This window comes from Heteronotia binoei, chromosome 2 (genome assembly GCF_032191835.1).
Source record: "Heteronotia binoei isolate CCM8104 ecotype False Entrance Well chromosome 2, APGP_CSIRO_Hbin_v1, whole genome shotgun sequence".
In the NCBI taxonomy this organism is placed as follows: domain Eukaryota; kingdom Metazoa; phylum Chordata; class Lepidosauria; order Squamata; family Gekkonidae; genus Heteronotia; species Heteronotia binoei.
The window spans coordinates 179,888,209-179,908,199 of NC_083224.1; the positions used below are offsets into that span (position 1 = coordinate 179,888,209).

The window sequence follows — 19,991 nt, forward strand, 5'->3', positions numbered from 1 at the left end:
GAAAATCTCAGTTTCCCACTTGGACAGCAGGGTGACTGTGGCTTACAGGGCTCTTTTTACAGGGCCTACCGTAAGATCCAGGAGGATTGGCTACATCAGGGGTGTGTGGCCTAATATGCAAAGGGATTCCTGCTACAAAAAAAGCTACTGGTAAAATTACACTAGGAGTAGAACAGTAGCCAACTCCCAGCTGATCCCTCATCAGCTGAGAGAGTGAGCTACTGTTGGCTGCAAGTAGCGAGCAGACATGAATGGGTTGTGTTGTGTATGTTGTGTACTTCTTGCGCTGCTGCTATCTAGGAGTTCCTGCCAGGCTCATTGGAGCCTTTAGGACTGAGCTTTGGGGATGAAGGAACAATGGGCAGCAGGATCCAAATCCCTGCCCCCCTGGTCCAATCACCGGCCCCCTGCTGGTTTGAATGACCCAATGGCATCCTAGCGTGGGAAGGGACTGCATAGAGCTACCACTATATTACAGCTTATCAATTAATTGGCTGCCTGAACACCACTGGTGGACAGAAGTGAGCTGAACTGGCAGGTGTTTGAGCATCCTTAATGTTATCAGAAGCTGGAGCTAGGCCTGGAACTTATGGTCTTTGGCATATGTTAGGCACTCTCTTTTTGGATTGTGGATGAATGGGTATCCTGGGCATGAGTTTCAGATCCAGATTCCAGTCCACCCTTTGCACCTATCCCCCACCCCCAGCCTAAAAGCTTTTGTAAAAAGATGTTAAGTTATTTAAAGAGAAAGGTTACCTTAGCTCTCTGATTCTGGAACCAGACCTGTACGACTCGGACGCTCAGCCCCGTCTCCGCTGCTAATGTTTCTCTCACCTTCACCAAATGTCAGAACAACAAACACTGTTATTCCTTCAAACAGAAACCAAACCTTCAGCAGAATAGTTGCCCTTGAAGAGTTAAAACAGTGAAAATCAAGCTGCTGCATCCAAACAGTAATTAACGTGTAGAATTCACTGCCACAGAAAGTGGTGGGGCGTACAAGCACAGACAGCTTCAAGAAGGGACTGGATAAATATATGGAGTAGAAGTCCATGAGTGGTTATTAGCCACAAGGAACTCTATGTCTGGGGCAGTGATGCCCTGTATTCTTGGTACTTGAGGGGGAAAACAGTGGGTGAGCTTCTAGCCCTGCTGGTAGACCTCCTGGTAGTACCTGGGGTTTGGCCACTGAGAGACACAGAGTGTTGGACTGGATTGGCCATTGGCCTGCTCCAGCATGGCTTCTCTTATGTTCTTATGTACCTCAAGTCTGAACAGCTGTCCACATACCACCAGTGCTTTGTTTCCCTGGTTACTTTACCACCACACTGATAACTTGTAGTTAGAACTACTTCCTAACTGTACAGTAGAACAACGTTTGAGTCCAGTGGCACCTTTAAGACCAACGAAGTTTTATTCAAGGCATACACTCATTTGAAATAGCAGATCAGAATAGTGATTGTAATGTAATGCAATTAATATTAGAATGTAATGTCACTTAGAATGGTATGTTGGGATGTATTTCTCTGGTCTGGTAACAGGGAAGACATAACACTGCACTATGAACACTGCACTCAAAGAAAAGGATTTTTTTGCTTGAGAGGAGACACATGGAGTGTAACAACAGGGTCTCAATTATCTCAGTTAATTACTCTTTTAAAAGGTAGCCCCTGTGCAAGCACCAAGTAGTTACTGACCCATGGGGTGACATCACATCATGCCGTTTTCTTGGCAGACTTTTTACAGGGTGGTTTGCCATTGCCTTCCCCAGTCATCTACACTTTGAGCTGAGTACTCATTTTACTGACCTCAGAAGGATGGAAGGCTGAGTCAACCTTGAGCCGGCTACCTGAACCCAGCTTCCGCCAGGATCAAACTCGGGTTGTGAGCAGAGCTTGGACAGCAGTACTGCAGCTTATCACTCTGCGATATGGGGCTCTTAGCATGCCACAATTAAGTGGGATACATTTACATATCTATTTCCAATTTTGACATACTTATTATTTGCTTCACTGCCGTTCCACCCTGGTGGTGGAATGAGGAGAATCAGTGGGACACGGTGATTCCTGGATATAAGTTATATCGGAAGGATAGGGAGGGAAGGGTTGGAGGTGGGGTGGCTCTGTATGTCAGAGAGGGTATACGGTCCAATAAGACTGAGGTCAGAGAATTAGATTCACTTTTAGAAATGCTTTGGGTTGAGATAGAGGGCCCAAAAGGAAATTTAACTATGGGAGTTTGTTATTGCCCACCAAATCAAAAGAGAGACGACGATTATAATATGATGGAAGGCTTAAAGATAGCGGCTAAACGTAAAAACTGTGTCGTAATAGGTGATTTTAACTACCTGCAGATTGATTGGGTCAATATGTGTTCTGGTAGAGAGAAAGAGATTGAGTTTCTTGATGATCTCAATGACTGTGCTATGGAGCAGATGGTCTCAGAACCTACCAGGGGTGGGGCAATCCTGAATTTGGTCCTAAGTAATGCCCAAGACTTGGTGAGAGATATAAAAGTGATTGCACCTCTTGGGAGCAGTGACCATAACGTTATTGATTTCACCATTTGTATAAAAAGGGAGTTGCCCCAAAAGACCAGCACAACCACGTTTAATTTAAAAGGGGTAAATTCTCTGAGATGAGGAGGCATGTGAAGAGAAAACTGAAAGGAAAGGTAAATACAGTCAAAACCCTTGGGGAAACTTGGAGGCTATTTAAAACTACAATCCTAGAAGCTCAGATAAAATATATACCACAAGTTAGGAAAGGCACAAAGAGGTATAAGAAAAGGCCTGCATGGTTAACAAACAAAGTAATGGAAGCTGTAAAAGGTAAGAAGGACTCCTTTAAACGGTGGAAAGCTAGTCCAAGTGAGATTAATAAAAGGGAACACAGGCTGTGGCAAATCAAATGCAAGACTGTGATCAGTCAGGGAAAAAGGGACTATGAGGAGCATATTGCAAAAAACATAAAGACCAACAATAAAAAATTCTTCAAATATATTAGAAGCAGGAAACCAGCCAGGGAGGCAGTGGGGCCCTTGGACGACCAAGGGGTCAAAGGATTACTGAAGGAGGATAGGGAAATGGCTGAGAAGCTGAATGTGTGTTTTGCCTCCGTCTTCACTGTGGAAGACGAGAAGTGTTTGCCCGCTCCAGAACCACTAATTTTGGAAGGGGTGTTGAAAGACCTGAGTCAGGTTGAGGTGACAAGAGAAGAGGTCCTACAACTGATAGACGAATTAAAAACTAATAAGTCACCAGTTCCGGATGGCATATATCCAAGAGTTCTGAAAGAACTCAAAGTTGAACTTGTGGATCTCCTGACAAAAATATGTAATCTTTCATTGAAATCTGCCTCTGTTCCTGAGGACTGGAAGGTAGCAAATGTCACCCCCATCTTTAAAAAGGGTTCCAGAGGAGATCCAGGAAATTACAGGCCAGTCAGTCTGACTTCAATACCGGGAAAGTTGGTAGAAACCATTATCAAGGACAGAATGAGTAGGCATATTGATGAACACAGGTTATTGAGGAAGACTCAGCATGGGTTCTGTAAGGGAAGATCTTGCCTCACTAACCTGTTATAGTTCTTTGAGAGGGTGAACAAACATGTGGACAAAGGAGACCCAATAGATGTTTACCTTGACTTCCAGAAAGCTTTTGATAAAGTTCCTCATCAAAGGCTCCTTAGAAAGCTTGAGAGTCATGGAATAAAAGGACAGGTCCTCTTGTCGATTAAAAACATGCTAATTAATAGGAAGCAGAGAGTGAGTATAAATGGGCAGTCTTCGCAGTGGAGGACAGTAAGCAGTGGGGTGCCGCAGGGCTCAGTACTGGGTCCCATGCTCTTTAACTTGTTCATAAATGATTTGGAGCTGGGAGTGAGCAGTGAAGTGGCCAAGTTTGCAGATGACACTAAATTGTTCAGGGTGGTGAGAACCAGAGAGGATTGTGAGGCATTCCAAAGGGAGCTGTTGAGGCTGGGTGAGTGGGCATCAACGTGGCAGATGAGGTTCAATGTGGCCAAGTGCAAAGTAATGCTCATTGGGGCCAAGAATCCCAGCTACAAATACGAGTTGATGGGGCGTGAATTGGCAGAGAGTGATCAAGAGAGAGATCTTGGGGTCGTGGTAGATAACTCACTGAAAATGTCAAGACAGTGTGCGATTGCAATAAAAAAGGCCAACGCCATGCTGGGAATTATTAGAAAGGGAATTGAAAACAAATCAGCCAGTATCATAATGCCCCTGCATAAATCGATGGTGCGGTCTCATTTGGAATACTGTGTGCAATTCTGGTCACCGCACCTCAAAAAGGATATTATAGCATTGGGAAAAGTGCAGAAAAGGGCAACTAGAATGATTAAAGGTTTGGAACACTTTCCCTATGAAGAAAGGTTAAAAGGCTTGGGGCTCTTTAGCTTGGAAACGTCGACTGCGGGGTGACATGATAGAGGTTTGCAAGATAATGCATGGGATGGAGAAAGTAAAGAAAGAAGTACTTTTCTCCCTTTCTCACAATACAAGAACTCATGGGCATGCAATGAAATTGCTGAGCAGTCAGGTTAAAACAGATAAAAGGAAGTACTTCTTCACCCAAAGGGTGATTAACATGTGAAATTCACTGCCACAGGAGGTGGCGACGGCTACAAGCATAGACAGCTTCAAGAGGGGGTTAGATAAAAATATGGAGCAGAGATCCATCAGTGGCTATTAGCCACAGTGTGTATATGTGTGTGTGTGTTTGTGTATATATAATTTTTTGGGGCCACTGTGTGACACAGAGTGTTGGACTGGATGGGCCATTGGCCTGATCCAACATGGCTTCTCTTATGTTCTCATGTTCTAATCCAAAATACAAATTTAGCTTATTATTCTTGTTTATATCTGTTAAAGCATCTTCATTATGTTGCATACTAATTTGCTATTCAATTTCTAACTATATGTGTGGACTGGTAACTTCCATTTCAACGTATCTGAGGAAGCTGCACAGTGCAATTCTAAATAGAGTTACAATTTAAATCCAGTTTCAGGTGGGTAGCCATGTCACTCTGTGGTAGAAGAGCTAAATTCAAACCCAGTAGCATCTCAGTGATCAACCAGATTTCCAGAGTATAAGTTTTTAGGAGTCAAAGCTCCTTTTGCCAGTTCTGATGAAGGGAGCGTCTGGCTTCCAAAAACTTATAACCAAAAAATAACCAAAAAATCTTGTTTTTTAAGGTCCTACTGGACTTGAATCTTGCTTAAATAAATCTGCTTTTTGTTACGATGCATAATTTTATTATTGTCTTTTTCCCCCGGGCTAAAAAGCCCTTTTGCCTAACCATACAGGGAAAAAAACAAGGAAGGAAACAGGAGCCTACCATGGGCTCGTCTCCTTGCTTAAAAAGATAGTCTTGTCAAGCCACAATTCATGGCTGATGGGTTTCCATTTTATCACAAATAGTGGAAATCTGGGCTATAGAGAGTTGAGACTAAAGCAGCATCTTCAAACTACAATATCCATAATTACAAAAAGCTGAATTAATGGGTAGGATCACACTGGGAATTCGGTGCTGCAGCAGGGGTGGAATTCTAGCAGGGGTGGAATTCTAGCAGGGGTGGAATTCTTGCATATTAGGCCACTCACCCCTGATGTAGCCGATCCTCCAAGATTTTACATGGCTCTTTTTTGTAAGCTCTTGGAGGATTGGCTACATCAGGGGTGAGTGGCCTAATATGCAAAGGAGCTCCTGCTAGAATTTCACCCCTGTGTGGCAGTATCCTGGCTTTGAAAATAGCCGGTGCTCTTTGATGCGAGCGGAAGCAAACACACAGCCCTCACCCTGTTGCTGGGTGAGGCACAGGCTGCACACACACAAGAGGCACATTCAGACTGCTCCGGTGCACACAGGGTGGGTGCATCAAGCAGGACTTGGGGGGGCAGATGTGTGCATGTGATCATACACATTAAATCCAGAGGAGAGGCATGGCCAGGTCAGGCCAAATCTCTCACATGATCCCGCTATATGGTCAGATGACGTAATGAATCCTTCTGGCCATCTCTAGCAGTTCAAATGTTCACAATGCCTGTAAGTTTTGTACCTTCCTACAAGGCTTAGAGGACACCTCAAACGATGCTTTGAAGGCCCTGCGCTGTTGCGTAGTTAGGATCGTCCGGGGTCTCTTGGGTCTCTTCTGATCCTTGTTCTCCTCAGACGCTTTCCTGGTTCCTGCTCCCATTTTGCCCAGGTTCTCTTCATCATCACTTTTACCTGAAAATATTTATAAAAATACCACAGAATGGGATCCAGAGTAGTGATTACCACATTCCTCTTATGCTAACATCCCTCTATGGTTCTCTACCTTTTGGCACCAAGGACTGGTCTTCTGGAAGACAATTTTTCCAGGGACCTGGAGGGCAGCACTGGGGGGTTTTGCCACCCCAGGCTGCCCCGTGCCCCCATCCCTGCCCTCCATGGGGTCTGTAAATGAGAGGGAAAGACTGGGGGTGCTTCTGCCACTTCCCCATTAGACAGCAAGGGACAGAAGCAGCCCATCTGCCTCCCCCTCTCATTTAAAGAGCCCCACTGACCTGCTGATTGGCAGGGGTCTTTAAATGAGGAGTAGGGGAAGGGGTGGGCGAATGGGGTGGTGGGACAGGTCTGCCTTGCTCCGAAGCTGTGTGGCCTAGTTGCTAACAGACCACAGACCGGTACTGGTCCATGGCCTGGAGGTTTGAGACCCCTGCTCTAAGGGATCTGTCTGTCTTTCTGGTGTTAGAGAGGCATTTGATCACCTGCTGGTTCCCCTGTTTCCAATAGAATTCTTTCATTTTATAACTACTTCCCAGAAGGCAAAGGGTACAACCTGATATCTGCATACCTGCTCAGCCTATCATACTCATTGTTTCACCCAATGTTAAATTCATAGCCTGGGATTTTTTTTCCTTTTTCGCTCCCCCATCCATATTTTTAAATGTTCAACTTGACGAAGAGCTCTGGAGAACTTGAAACCTTTTGTGTCATTTCAGTTGGTCCTACTCTTAAGCAAAGATGGTTAAGATCTCTTCGTTTTTAAAAAAGATTTTCAGTATTTTATACCCACAATGAGTTGCTTATGAAGAAGGGTTCCAGCAACGCCATGAATTGCAATGAGTTTTACAGTCTTTTAAAAATATCTTTTAAAACTGTTATTCCTAAATGAGGCTTGAATTTTGATCTTAAAGTTTAAAATGCTGACAGTTTTCGAAGCTATTCTCTTGACTCAGTCATTATTAAGACCATTTACCATTGTGGTACCACAAACACATGAGCCTGCCTTTTCCACACACTGCAGTGAATGCATGTATAACGTTTGTACACTACATACTTAAATTTCATTGTGAATTGCAATGAGTTGTATAGTTTTTAAAAATACCTTTAAAACTGTTATTCCTAAGTTGAGGCTTGAATTTTGATCTTAAAGTGTGAAATGCTGACAACGTTAGAAGCTATTCTCTTGACTAAATTGTTATTATGACTATTTACTATTGCGGTACTGCGGTAAATGCAAGTATAATAATAAGAAGAAGATATTGGATTCATTTCATACAATCTCCTTTACCTTCCCTCACACATAAGACAGACTCCCTGTGAGGTAGGTGGGGCTGAGAGAGCTCTCCCAGAAGCTGCCTTTTCAAGGACAACTCTGTGAGAGTTATGGCTGACCCAAGGCCATTCTAACCCCTGCAAGTGAATGAGTGGTGAATCAAACCTGGTTCTCCCAGATAAGAGTCTGAGCACTTTACCACTACACCAAACTGGCTCTCATTACCATTATCACGACCATTTACCCTTGTGATACCACAAACGCATGAACCTGCCTTTTCCATACGCTACAGTGAATGCATATATAACCTTTGTACAGTGCATACTTTTTTCATTATGCATCCACTGAGTAGTTCTTGTGTTACCTTGAGTGTTTGTGTAACTGAACGTGCCCTGACCTAGATATCCCAGACTAGCCTGATCTCATCAGATCTTGGAAGCTAAGCAGAGCCAGCCTAGGTTAGTACTTGGATGGGAGACCACAAAGGAATCCCACAGTCCCCACACAGAGGTGAGTGATGGCAAACTGCCTCTGAACATCTCTTGCCTTGAAAACCCAGTGGGATCCCCATAAGTTGGCTGTGACTTGACAGCAAAAACTAACAAAAGGGGAAAAAAGCTGAATTTGTGATTGAAAGCCCACAAACAGATGTACACAAATAACAGCAGAATAGAAATACTTTCACAGTACCATGTGGACAAGGCTACTGAGGAGGAGGAAGAGGTGGAAATTGGATTTATACCCCACCCTTCACTAGCCAAAGGAGTCTCAGGAGAAGAAGAATTGCAGATTTATACCCTGCCCTTCTCTCTGAGACTCAGAGCAGCTTACAATCTCCTTTATCTCCTTCCCTCACAACAGACACCCTGGATTACAATCTTCTTTCCCTTTCCCTCCCCACAACAGACACTCTGTGAGGTCAGTGGGGCTGAGAGAGCTCTCCCAGAACTGCGCATGAGGAGAACAGCCTTGAGAGAATCCAAGGTCACATCAGCAGCTGCAAGTGGAGGAGTGGGGAATCAAACTCGGTTCTCCCAGATAAGAGTCTGCGCACTTAACCACTACACCAAACTGGCTTAAACTTTGTCCAACTGTCATTCTATCAATGTCAGTATCATCTGCTATTATGATAAGAAGCAACTCTCCAGGGTTTCATGTGGAGCTCTTTTGCATCCCTTCTGCCTAATCCTTTTAATGGTGGTGCCATGGACTGAACCTGGGACCTTCTGCATGCAAAGTAGTCGCTGTACCGCTGCCCTCTATTTGCAACAGGGGGTTGAAACACAACAATGGCTGCACAGTTGCTACACTGCTGTAAGATTTGGTAACCAGGGCAAACAAGACTGTCCCCCCTCTTGCATTTGCTCTGACATAGCCTTTCACTGCTTCTGGGAGTTCTTCCTGCTTCCGGATCTCTTTTTTCCAAGCAATAAAATATTTCCCAATCTGGATACATGGGAGAATGAAACAGGAAAATCTTTGAAACCATTGAGAGGAGTGAGGGGGGAGTCAACACACAATGGAATGAGGGAATCCCATCCTATAGATGAGATGTGGTATATAGCTCCCCCCACCCTTGCGAACACCTGCTCGCCAAATCCCTTGAAATGATGGGAAGTTGATTCTGCTTTAACGTAGCCGCGCTTTTAATTAACTCAGCTTTTCAAGCTAACCAGGAACAGCGTAGGAATTAATTAATCTTTAAGACTCCTCCTGATGTCACATGGGAAAGGCCTACGGGCGGTTTACGTTGTCTGGAATGACCTCGGTGCAACCCCAAGGCTCAACAGGGGGAGGGGGAGAAAGATGGAGAACCAGTTTCAAGGATGGAGATGAAGAAATTCTTTGGTTGGAGGGAATTAGGGGATGGAGAGATGTTAGTACACTTTTAATTGGAAAGTTTCCCTTTCACAGGCTGCCTGTTTACATAGGCTCGGGCTCTTGGGAGGGAAGTCATTGATCGGAGGGCTTTGAGGCTTATGACCAACATATGGCTCACAGCGCTTGGCTCTTTATCTTAATTTTCTCATAAAGTGGCCCTAAGTTTCTATTACACTCCATGGTCTCTTCTGTTTTCGAAGAGGGCTTTTGAGACAGATGCTGGCAGGGTAGGAATAAGCTGTAATCTCCCAGCCTGATAAAATATCATCGGGGAAAGTCTGATCTTGCTTGGAGTCAATAACTGTTCCTTATTTATGTTTTAAACTTGATGTTCAGCCAGATGGACGGCGTCTAGCAAATTAGGGTTGGTCAGAGTCCCACCGTACATCACATTGTTCAGGCCACACCTGGAATATTGTGTGCAGTTCTGGAGGCCTCACTTCACAAACGGAGTAACAAAGATGGTCAGGGGCCTAGAGACCAAGCCCTATGAGGAAAAACTGAGGGACCTGGGAATATTCAATCAGAAGAAGATGAGATTGAGGGGAGACATGATTGCTCTCTTGAAGTATTTGAAAGACTGTCACTTAGAGGAGGACAGGGAGCTGTTCTTGTTAGGAGCAGACAGGGGCCGTTTTGTAGAAAAATAGGTAGTGGAGCTCATTAGCATAACTCATTAGCATATGCCCCACCCCAGCCAAAAGCAACCCAATGCAAGAAACGAGAGTCCCAGGTTAGTGAGGCCTGTTTGGGCTGGCTAGAGATCCAGCCAGCCCAAGCAGACCACACTCGCCTGGGGCACTCCTGGGCTGCCCGCCCCCAGTCAAAAGGCCAGCAAGCCACCTGCTGCCCAAAATCATATAAGAAGTGGAGAAAGGGTGGTGTGGGCTTCTCCAGGGGTTAATGAGGGCTGCTGGGGGCGTGGCAAAGCCCCTGGTGGCTGGCTGGCTGCCCGCTCTCCTAATCCAGGGATTGTTATGCAGCTGCACCTACTATTCAATGGACCAGATAGGTGGGGAGGAAGAGGGGGAACCATCAGAAAGGTTCAGGAGCTGAGTTCTTGTGAGCTTCTGCTGAATCTGAGGCCTGGGAGAAGAGAATAGGACTTGCAATAAGGGGTTTAAATTATGGGTGGAAAGATACCAGCTGGACATTTGGGGGGGGGGGGAATTACAGTAAGAGTAGTTCAGCGGTGAAATCAGCTGCCTAAGGAGGTGGTGTCCTCCCTGTCACTGGCAGACTTCAAGCAGCAACTGGACAAACACTTGTTAGGGATGCTTTAGTCTGATCCTGAGCAGGGGGTTGGACTTGACAGCCTGTGTGGCCCCTTCCAACTCTAGGATTCTATGATGTGTGAGATCTGGTTGCAACGCAGGCTGAACCCACACAATGAGGATTCTTCATTTTGCATTCATTGCCATAGCAAACAATGAGGCATTTGTTTGGCAATGGAGAAGTCCACACAACAGTTTTCTGTGCATGTTCCTCCATCAGTAGTCATTTCTCCATGCTCAGATAAAGGATTTCATTTTCCCACATAGCTGGGATCCCATGCCCTTCCACCATTAAAAGTGCTGCACCATTACCGCACCATTAAAAGTGCTGTGTGTTTAATGAAAACGACCAACAGATATCAAAAAAGGGTCCAGTAGATACAAGCAACTCTAAGTTAAGAGTGAGAAGGACCCGTTAAGATTCAGCTCAGGCACTGGGGATGGACCAGGGCAAGCATCCTTACAATGCTATCCAAAGCAGAAGTAAGCCCATTGACTCCAATGGACTCAGGGCTCCACTTAGATGGAATATAGCAGGGGTGGCCAAATTGTGGCTCAGGAGCTACATATGGCTCTTTCATAGATTATTTTGTGGCTCTCAAACCCCCCACTGTCCAGTCAGCCAGCTTGGAGAAGGAATTTCTCTCTAAATCACTTCTCCAATCTAAGTCAGCCAGAGAATGCATTTAAAGTTAAAGTTGCTTTCTTTCCACCTCCCTCTCCTCCCCCCCCAACCATTTTTTCCTTCCTTCCTTCCTTCCTTCCTTCCTTCCTTCCTTCCTTCCTTCCTTCCTTCCTTCCTTCCTTCCTTCCTTCCTTCCTTCCTTCCTTCCTTCCTTCCTTCCTTTCTCCTCTCAAACATCTGATGTTCATGTCTTGCAGCTCTCAAACATCTAATGTTTATTTCTATGTTAAGCAAGTTTAGCCACTCCTTGAGTATAGCCTAGTCTCCTTCCCTTTCTGGAAATCTCTCTTTGGCAGAGCAACATTTTTTCCTTCCATCAAAGAAGCTTTTCTCTCCCTGGCTCAGCCAGTCGTTTCTCCAGCTGCCACAAAACAAGTGGCTTCCCAGTAGATGGCAGCATTTTGCTGATTTTGATCTAGCTGGCAATGGTGTCATCTGATGATGTCACATTCCTGTCAAAAACCTGACATTGCCAAAGAAGCTTGCCCTGGACTGCCATAACCCGCTTGTAGAAATTCTTCTAACATCCTCCCTTTTCTCAGAAAGAAATGTTGCCAAACACCCTTTTGGTTCGTTGGTGGGAAGTCATGCTCCAAATTGGACAGCTGTCAACCCTCTCCCCCCCCCCCCCCCCCACACACACACACCAAGAAAACACTTTTGTGTACATCATCTTTGGTTCCAGTTTTCCATCTCCCCCCCTCCCCTTCAATACCTGCAGGGTACAGACAGAGCACTTTGGTATTTTTCACTCTGGAAATGAATGGCCCACTTTGCTTTGCAGTTTTCATTTAATACAAGGAGTCTCTCCGAAGGTGCGTTCACACTACACTAAATAATGCACTTTGCAACTGGATCTTTGCTATTCTTACACGCAGGGGTGGAATTCTAGCAGGAGCCCCTTTGCATTTTAGGCCACATACCCATGATGTAGCCAATCCTCCAAGAGTTTACAAAAAAAGAGCTCTGTAAGCTCTTGGAGGATTGGCTACATCAGGGGTGTGTGGCCTAATATGCAAAGCAGTTTCTGCTAAAATTCCACCCCTGCTTACACGGTAAAAATCCAGGTGTAAAACGCATTATTTAGTGTAGCGTGAATGCACCCCCCAAGAACTCATGCTCCTAGGGCTTTTTTTGTAGCAAGAACTCCTTTGCCTATTAGACCGCATACACCCTGATGTAGCCAATCTTCCTGGAGTTTACAGTAAGCCCAGTACTAAGAACCCTGTAAGTTCTTAGAGGATTGGCTACATCAGGGGTGTGTGGCCTAATATGCAAAGGAGTTCCTGCTACAAAAAAAAGCCCTGCATGTTCCTCAGAAGAGATAACCTGCTTTTTGCAACACACATAAAGCTGTCTTATACTGACTCCAGACCACTGGTCCATCAAGGTCAGTATTGTTGCTTATTTTATTTCCATTATTTATAGTCCATCTTTCTTACAGGGACTTGGGGTGGATTACACATAATGAGCCAGTACGATTGACAAAATGCACTGAGACTTTAAAAGTCTGGAACCACCAGACAGAACTGAAGTATAGCATAAGTATTCACATGACACATTAAGCAGTACAGGAATTACAGAATACATAGCTTTTTTGGTAGAAGAAAGGCCCAGCAGGAACTTATTTGCATATTAAATCACATCACCAACATCACCATTATTTCACACAGGGCTTCTTCTTTTTTTAGTAGAAGCCCAACAAGAACTCATTTGCATATTAGGCGACACCCCCTGATGTCAAGTTCTTGTGCTTTCCTGCTCAAAAAAAGCCCTGCTCAGCAGCAATGCTCCCTCTGTGGAGTCCTGTGAGCAAAAATTCTACTTCGTGAGCTACTGGCGTTAAAGTTGTGAGCGAGTGATTGCTCTGGCACCATCCTTCCTGAGCGAAGACAAAAATGTGTGAGCTGGAGGCTAAAAACCTGTGAGATAGCTCACACTAACTCAATGGTGGTGGTCCAATGGTGGCTGCCCATTGCCTTCTTCTGCAGAGCCTTCCTTGGCAGTCCCCTTCCAAGTACAGACCCTGCTTGGCTTCCGAGATCTGACGAGATCCTGCTATTCCATGCTGCCTTCCCTCCTTCCTCCTATTCTACAGAGAATTAAAATCCTCACTGTCAAAGGTGGAAAGAGGCAGGCAGCAAGCGCAGGCATATGAATGAGATCTCCCCCTCTTTTTGTGGGGTGCTCAAGTGGCAGGCAAGGGTTAGGAAGGAGCAGCTTCCCCCATTCCACCTTGATTGTGCCCCACTCCAGCTGTTCCTTGGTGTCTGCTCTGTTCATTCCACAGAATATTGTAGTTCTTCTTGGAGAAGAATGCCAGCAGGGACCAGAGAACTGCATTCATCTACACTAGTTTGGTGTAGTGCTTAAGTGTGCAGACTTTTATCTGGGAGAACTGGGTTTGATTCCCCACTCCTCCACTTGCAGCTGCTGGAATGGCCTTGGGTCAGCCATAGCTCTCGCAGAATCTCCTTTAAAGGGCAGTTGCTGTGAGAACTCTCTCAGCCCCACACAGGGTGTTTGTTGTGGGGGAGGAAGATAAAGGAGATTGTGAGCTGCTCTGAGACTCTGTGATCGATTTCCCATTCACCTTACGCCACTCTCATGTTCCTCTTCTCAGCGGGGCTTCCTTCCGATTTCACACTATGTGCCCTGGGGCTGCAAGTAGCATAGGAGAGCCAGTTTGGTGTAGTGGTTAAGTGTGCGGACTCTTATCTGGGAGAACCGGGTTTGATTCCCCACTCCTCCACTTGCACCTGCTAGAATGGCCTTGGGTCAGGTTGTCCTTGAAAGGGCAGCTGCTGTGAGAGCCCTCTCCAGCCCCACCCACCTCACAGGGTGTCTGTTGTGGGGGAGGAAGGTAAAGGAGATTGTGAGCCGCTCTGAGACTCTTCGGAGTGGAGGGCGGGATATAAATCCAATATCTTCTTCATCTTCATAGGTGTATTCATGCAGCAAACAGAAACTGGTTTTTAGAGGTTTCTGTTCACGGCATGAAAACGCTGATGCTAGCTGAAGCCCCGGAGCAGATAGTGTGAAATTGGAAGGCAGCCCCACTGAGAAGAGGAACATGAGAGTGGCGTAAGGTGAGTGGGAAATCGGATTGAGATTCAGAGTGAAGAATGTGATATAAATCCAATATCATCATCTTCTTCTTCTTCTATTCATGACTGCCTCTCCAATGTGCTATTTAAAAATATATCCCCTTAGAGAAGCTTACTGAAGACCTAGCGGCACTTTCCCGATGACTGCTCATGAAAATGTGCTCCTGCAAATCTTTTTTAAAAGTCCCTAATGGCTCTGCATGGCTTCCACCAGGGGACCTTAACAAAACACCTCCGGTGGGCTTTTTCCCAGGGTGCCTGAGCAGCAAATCTCTGCATCTGCAGAACTGAAAGGGGAGGGGGGGGGAATCTAGTGCCTGCAGATTTCTATTAGGGAAACGCTGTGGCTGCTTAGCACTTTACATGAAGTTGTAAGCACTGAAAAATTGCCGGCAAGTTCTCTCTGAGGCAGACAGAGAATCATAACTTTCTTCACCACTAATCTCTTGCATATTATTTAAACTGAAGTGCATGTGTGTATTTATTGTAAGGGGAAGAGCTGTAACCTTTGCCTCTATTTTATTATTTATTTCATATGCATACACACGCATGCATTAAATAAATACTTCCCATCAGTCTGTCTGCAAAGCACATGCTCCAGCTTTGCCCCTCCTGATTTATTGCTGCAGGTGCTAAACCCCCATCTTCCTCTTTCCCTGCAGCCCAGCTCATACAAGCAAAACATTTTCCTGGGCAATTTACAAGCATTGCACCAGAGTCTGCCTATTACAAAGGGGGAAAGTTGGACTGCTGCATCAGTTCTCCCCATTCTGCCCTACCTGTCTGCCAGCATAGGCTAACAAGGCATTTCCTTCTATTCCCTGCAAGGTAAGTGGGGCTACCTATAGCTGGGGGTGGGGAGCCTGAGCCTCTGACTCTATGCCCTGCCCCACAGCTCTGCCCACCTGCCAGCTCTTACAAGATTTTCAGAGAATATACTGGACTTGAATTTAGCAGTTCTACGGCTGTGTGAAACAAAAGGTATGGGGGGGTGTATATTAGTATTCCCAATTTCCCATGGTATGGTATTTGGATCTCGGCTTTTTCCAGGTTTTCAATTTTTTTCCCCTGCATTATTCCCTATGGGGAATCTTTCTGGGGTGCTGGGGGGTATTTTTAAAGGTACTGGCACCAAAATTTCAGGGCAGTGGAGAGTACCTGTCCTTTAAATAACCCTCAAATTTCAAGTCAGTTGTACCAAGGGTCCAAATCTATGGGGCCCTGAACAAGGTGCCACCAGCCATCCTCCATTGAGGAATCAAAATGTGAAAATATATATAAATCTGACAATCTCCCCTTTAGGAAATTTTCTACAAGCTACTATGAAGCCCAACCAATGTAAAACTTGAGAATCTGAACCTATATCAAACCCTAGAATTTCAAATTACATAAAACTCAAGAATCCACCAAAAACAAAGATTCCCTATAAACCCAACACAAACCAACTCCAACAAAGAATGAACTTTGCAAAAACAACCCAAACACTCGCACTGGCAGAGTCTTACTTAAAGCAGCTTGCCAAGCCAATGGGAGACTGGGGGAGGGTGGGGAACACAGAAACATTGAGGGTGGGAGTAGAGTGGAAGGATGGGCGGGGGGGAAGCAGTCCTCGGAGCCAGCTCCCAATATTCCTAGTTAATTCCAAGTATTTCTAACATTCTTCACAACCCATTTTTAAGTATCCTGAAAAATTCTGGATATATTTGGGGAACCATTGAGTTTCTGGTCATTCCTAGAGCTACCCTACATCCCATCTGGATTTTCCTGAGAAGTAATATAGCCATGCACAGTATGCTGACTTTTACATTTCTCCCCTCCCAGATGGCTGCTTGTGGGAAGCCTCCCACCATAGTAGGAGGCCTGGCAGCCCTATTCCTATTGCCTTCTCCTATCCAGGCCTCAAATTCAGCAGGAGCTCACATGAGCACAGCTCCTGAACCTTTCTGAGGGTTTCCCCTCTTCCTCCCCACCCACCTTGTCCATTGAATAGTAGGTGCAGCTTCATAACAATCCCTGCGTTAGGAGGGCAGCCAGCCAGCCACCAGGAGCTTTGCCACACCCCCAGCAGCCCTCATTAACCCCTGGAGAAGCCCATGCCACCCTTTCTCCACTTATGTGATTTTGGGCAGTGGGTGGCTTGCTGGCCTTTTGACTGGTAAGGGAACAGTCCAGGAGAGCCCCAGGTGAGCAAGGCCTGCTTGGGCTGGCTGGATCTCTAGCCAGCCCAAACAGGCCTCACTCGCCCAGGGCTCTCCTTTCTCGCATCGGGTTGCTTTTGGCTGGGGGGGGGGGGTGGCATATGCTAATGATTATGGTAATGAGCTCCACTACCTATTTTTCTACAAAATGACCCGTGGTCACCATCACTCATCGTTGGCACCATTAGCCAAGTCTGAATCATAGCCCTTGCCGAACTTTGGTGGGTGGTCAGGGAGCTTGGTGCCCTGCGATCCAAGAAACACCGCCCAATTGCCTTACCCGAATCAGATGCCGCTGGGCTGACAAGGCTGAGGAGTTCACGCTCCTTCTCGAAGTCGCTTTTGCACAGGAGCTGCCCCTCCTTCAGGACAAATTCGTCCCCCTTCTGGAGCCTCCTCTCACAGACACAGCAGCAGAAGCAGCTCACGTGGTACACACTCTTCTGGGCTCGCATGACAAACTCACTGGGGGCGATGGCTTCCAAGCATCCGCTGCACTTCACTGCAAAAAGTCTGCCGTGCAAAAGGACCCAGGTTAAGGTTGTATCAGGAGTGTGGCATTCAGTGAAGCAACAGTTGACAGGGTGGGCTGAAGTTCCTTGACCTGTTTACCTGTTTAGTTTCTTTTCACTGAGGTTAACAACCCCAAGGTGGGGCCTGGTGCTCTTGCATCCTGAACACTGGTTAGCCAATTAACAGGTTAGAGATCACGTCACTGGTATAAACAACAGCCATAGATTTCACTGCACAAAATCCATCTCTATTCTAAGTGGCTACAGGTTAGACTGCTTCAGGAGTGGCCAAACTACAGCTAAGGAGCCACATGTGGCTCTTTCACACCTATGGTGTGGCTCTTGAAGCCTCCACCACCCCATTGGCCAGCTTGGAGAAGGTATTTCCCTCTTTAAATCACTTCTCCAAGCTAAGCCAGTTGGCAGCTTGGAGAATGCATTTAAAGTTACAGTTGCTTTCTTTCCACCTCTCTCTCCTTCCTCCCCATCTATTTTCCTTCCTTCCTTCCTTCCTTCCTTCCTTCCTTCCTTCCTGCCTGCCTGCTCTCAAACATCTGATGTTCATGTCTTGCAGCTCTCAAACATCTGACAATTTATCCCATGTGGCTCTTAACGTTAAGTGAGTTTGGCCATCCCTGGACAATGTAATGTCCTGTTTACTAACAGCATCAGTTAACTCCATAATGGCTGAAATGTGAGCAACTTGCAAACTCCAACATCTGGAGATCTCTCAGGATTAAAATTAATCTCCAAACTATGGCAATCAGTTCCCCTGGAGAAAACAGCAACACTGGAGGGCGGTCTCTATGAACTCACGTCTTCACTGAGCTGTTCCAGATTCCCCAGGCACTGCCTCAAATCTCCAGGAATTGCTCAAGACAGAGTTGGCAAGCCTAGCTAACAGCCTGTCTCAGAGATTGGGGAATAGGCAGCAGAAGCATAGCCAGTATTTTAAAAGTTGGATTTAACAAAAACATTGAGGGCACCTAGCAACCCTATGCTGGAGTTGGGGGCGGGGGCTACATGATTTAAGCATACACAATTTACTAATTTTCATGTTGGAACACAACATCCTCCCCTCTCATTGTTCCTATCACTCTTGGTTACTTCTTAAATCTTTATAAAACCCAAAAAACCAATCTCTGAGAATTACACATAGTAGACTTATATATAGATATGCCTCTTTCCCCCCCCCAAAGTATTATTTGCAGTGTATTTACTGAGCAATTTAAACTCTGTAATGATATGCTATAATTTTGCAAATTGCATTTTGCTCTTTCTTGTTGTATATATCAATTTTCCATAATAAAGAAAACTTAGTTTGGGGGGGGGAGTGGAAATGAAGCTGCCCATTTGCACTCCCCCCCCAAAAAAAAATCCGTTTTATTCCAAAGAATTTTGGCAAGGGGACCTAATTTGTAAGTGTAACAGGACACACAATACATCTGGCAAGAGACTGAATGGTCAACCAACCTGATGTTCCAGGTTTAATACCCCTACTTGCTTTAGAAGGGATATTTTTCACCCTGGTGAAGCATGTAGCCATACAATCCCCCACTTGTGGTCTGAAAGAATAGCTTCACCACCTCATCTATTTTGAGGAACAAGGCCTAGCCCTTTGGCTTGGATCCCACCTAAAATGTCCACAGCCAGAAGGATTTCTGTCCATGCAGTATGAATTTCCTGCTTTACCCATGCCCTACAATCCAAAATGCCACCCGAATGATGCTTCCAGAGGATAGGAACTCTCCCCCAAAAAACAGCATGACAGGGATGCCAGCCTCAAGGTGGCCCTGCCACTAGGCAAACTAGGCAATTGCCTAGGGCGCTGGCCTTCTGGGGGCACAGAATTGAGTGCCCGCCTCCATGTGACTCAGTGATCTGGGTTATCCAGGTCTGGGATCAAGTTCGAGTTTTGTGCTTTTCATTTTTCCCACAATTCATCTGCTTTTGAAAACCGGTTATCAGTGTGGAGGGGGGAGCCAGAAGTCAGCCTTGCTTAGGGTGCCAGATGGTCTAGGGCCAGCCCTGGTTCCCCCACGATTACAGCTCATTCCCAGACTGCAGAGAACAGCTCCCCTGGAGAAAATGGGTGCTTTGGAGGGGGGAGTCAGCACTGAACCCCACAGAGGTCCCTGTCCTTCCTAGGTGCCATCCCTAGGAATCTCCAGGAATTTCTCAACCTAGATCTGGCAACCCTACCCTCCCATCCTCCTGGTGACCAGATAGGACCAGGCAACCTTGCATGTCAAGGAGTCAGCAGCCTGCCATGGTGGTGGTGGGCAATCAACAAAAATGGCATCCCCTACTTTCCATATAACTTCTAGGCAGCATGCAAGGCTAAGGGTTGGGAAATTCCCAGAGATTTCGGAGTTGGAACCTGAAAAGGGAGCTCTCAGTGGGCTATAATGCCACACCCTACAAAGCAGCCACTATCTCCAGGGGGACTGATCTCTCATCTGGAGATCAATTGTAATTCCAGGAGCTCTCCAGACCCCACCTGGAGGTTGGCAAGCTCCAGTTTGGAAGAGGTCTCTCCATGTCAGAAAAGATGAGCAAACAGCCCCTCCAGTCTCACTTCTCTGCTACAGTCTGCAATAAGATCTTATGCCCCCTTCAGAACCCAGGAGGAAGAACAGATAATCTTGAAGTTCTGGACAGGGGTGGCAGAAGGAAGAGATCAGATCCTGAAACAGGCATTCCGCTGAGCGGCCCAGTAACAGGAGACTTGAGAATGTTCTTGACTCCCCTGATGGATGGAACAATCC

The 19,991-nt window shown here is 45.9% G+C and overlaps 2 protein-coding genes across 2 annotated transcripts in view; one reads left to right on the forward strand and one right to left on the reverse strand.

The window, feature by feature from the left end:
- The window catches only part of PBX1 (PBX homeobox 1), a 696,336-nt gene that overhangs the window by 485,050 nt on the left and 191,295 nt on the right, over positions 1–19,991 (forward strand). The gene's annotated exons all lie outside the window — the stretch shown is intronic.
- Positions 1–19,991, reverse strand: part of LMX1A (LIM homeobox transcription factor 1 alpha) — a 93,547-nt gene that overhangs the window by 3,139 nt on the left and 70,417 nt on the right. The window contains exons 3-5 of the mRNA XM_060233069.1: positions 16,992–17,224; positions 6,082–6,251; positions 757–834 (exon numbers count right to left, since the gene is read on the reverse strand). Coding sequence (XP_060089052.1) covers positions 757–834; positions 6,082–6,251; positions 16,992–17,224 — 481 coding nt within the window. The remainder of the gene's footprint in view (positions 1–756; positions 835–6,081; positions 6,252–16,991; positions 17,225–19,991) is intronic.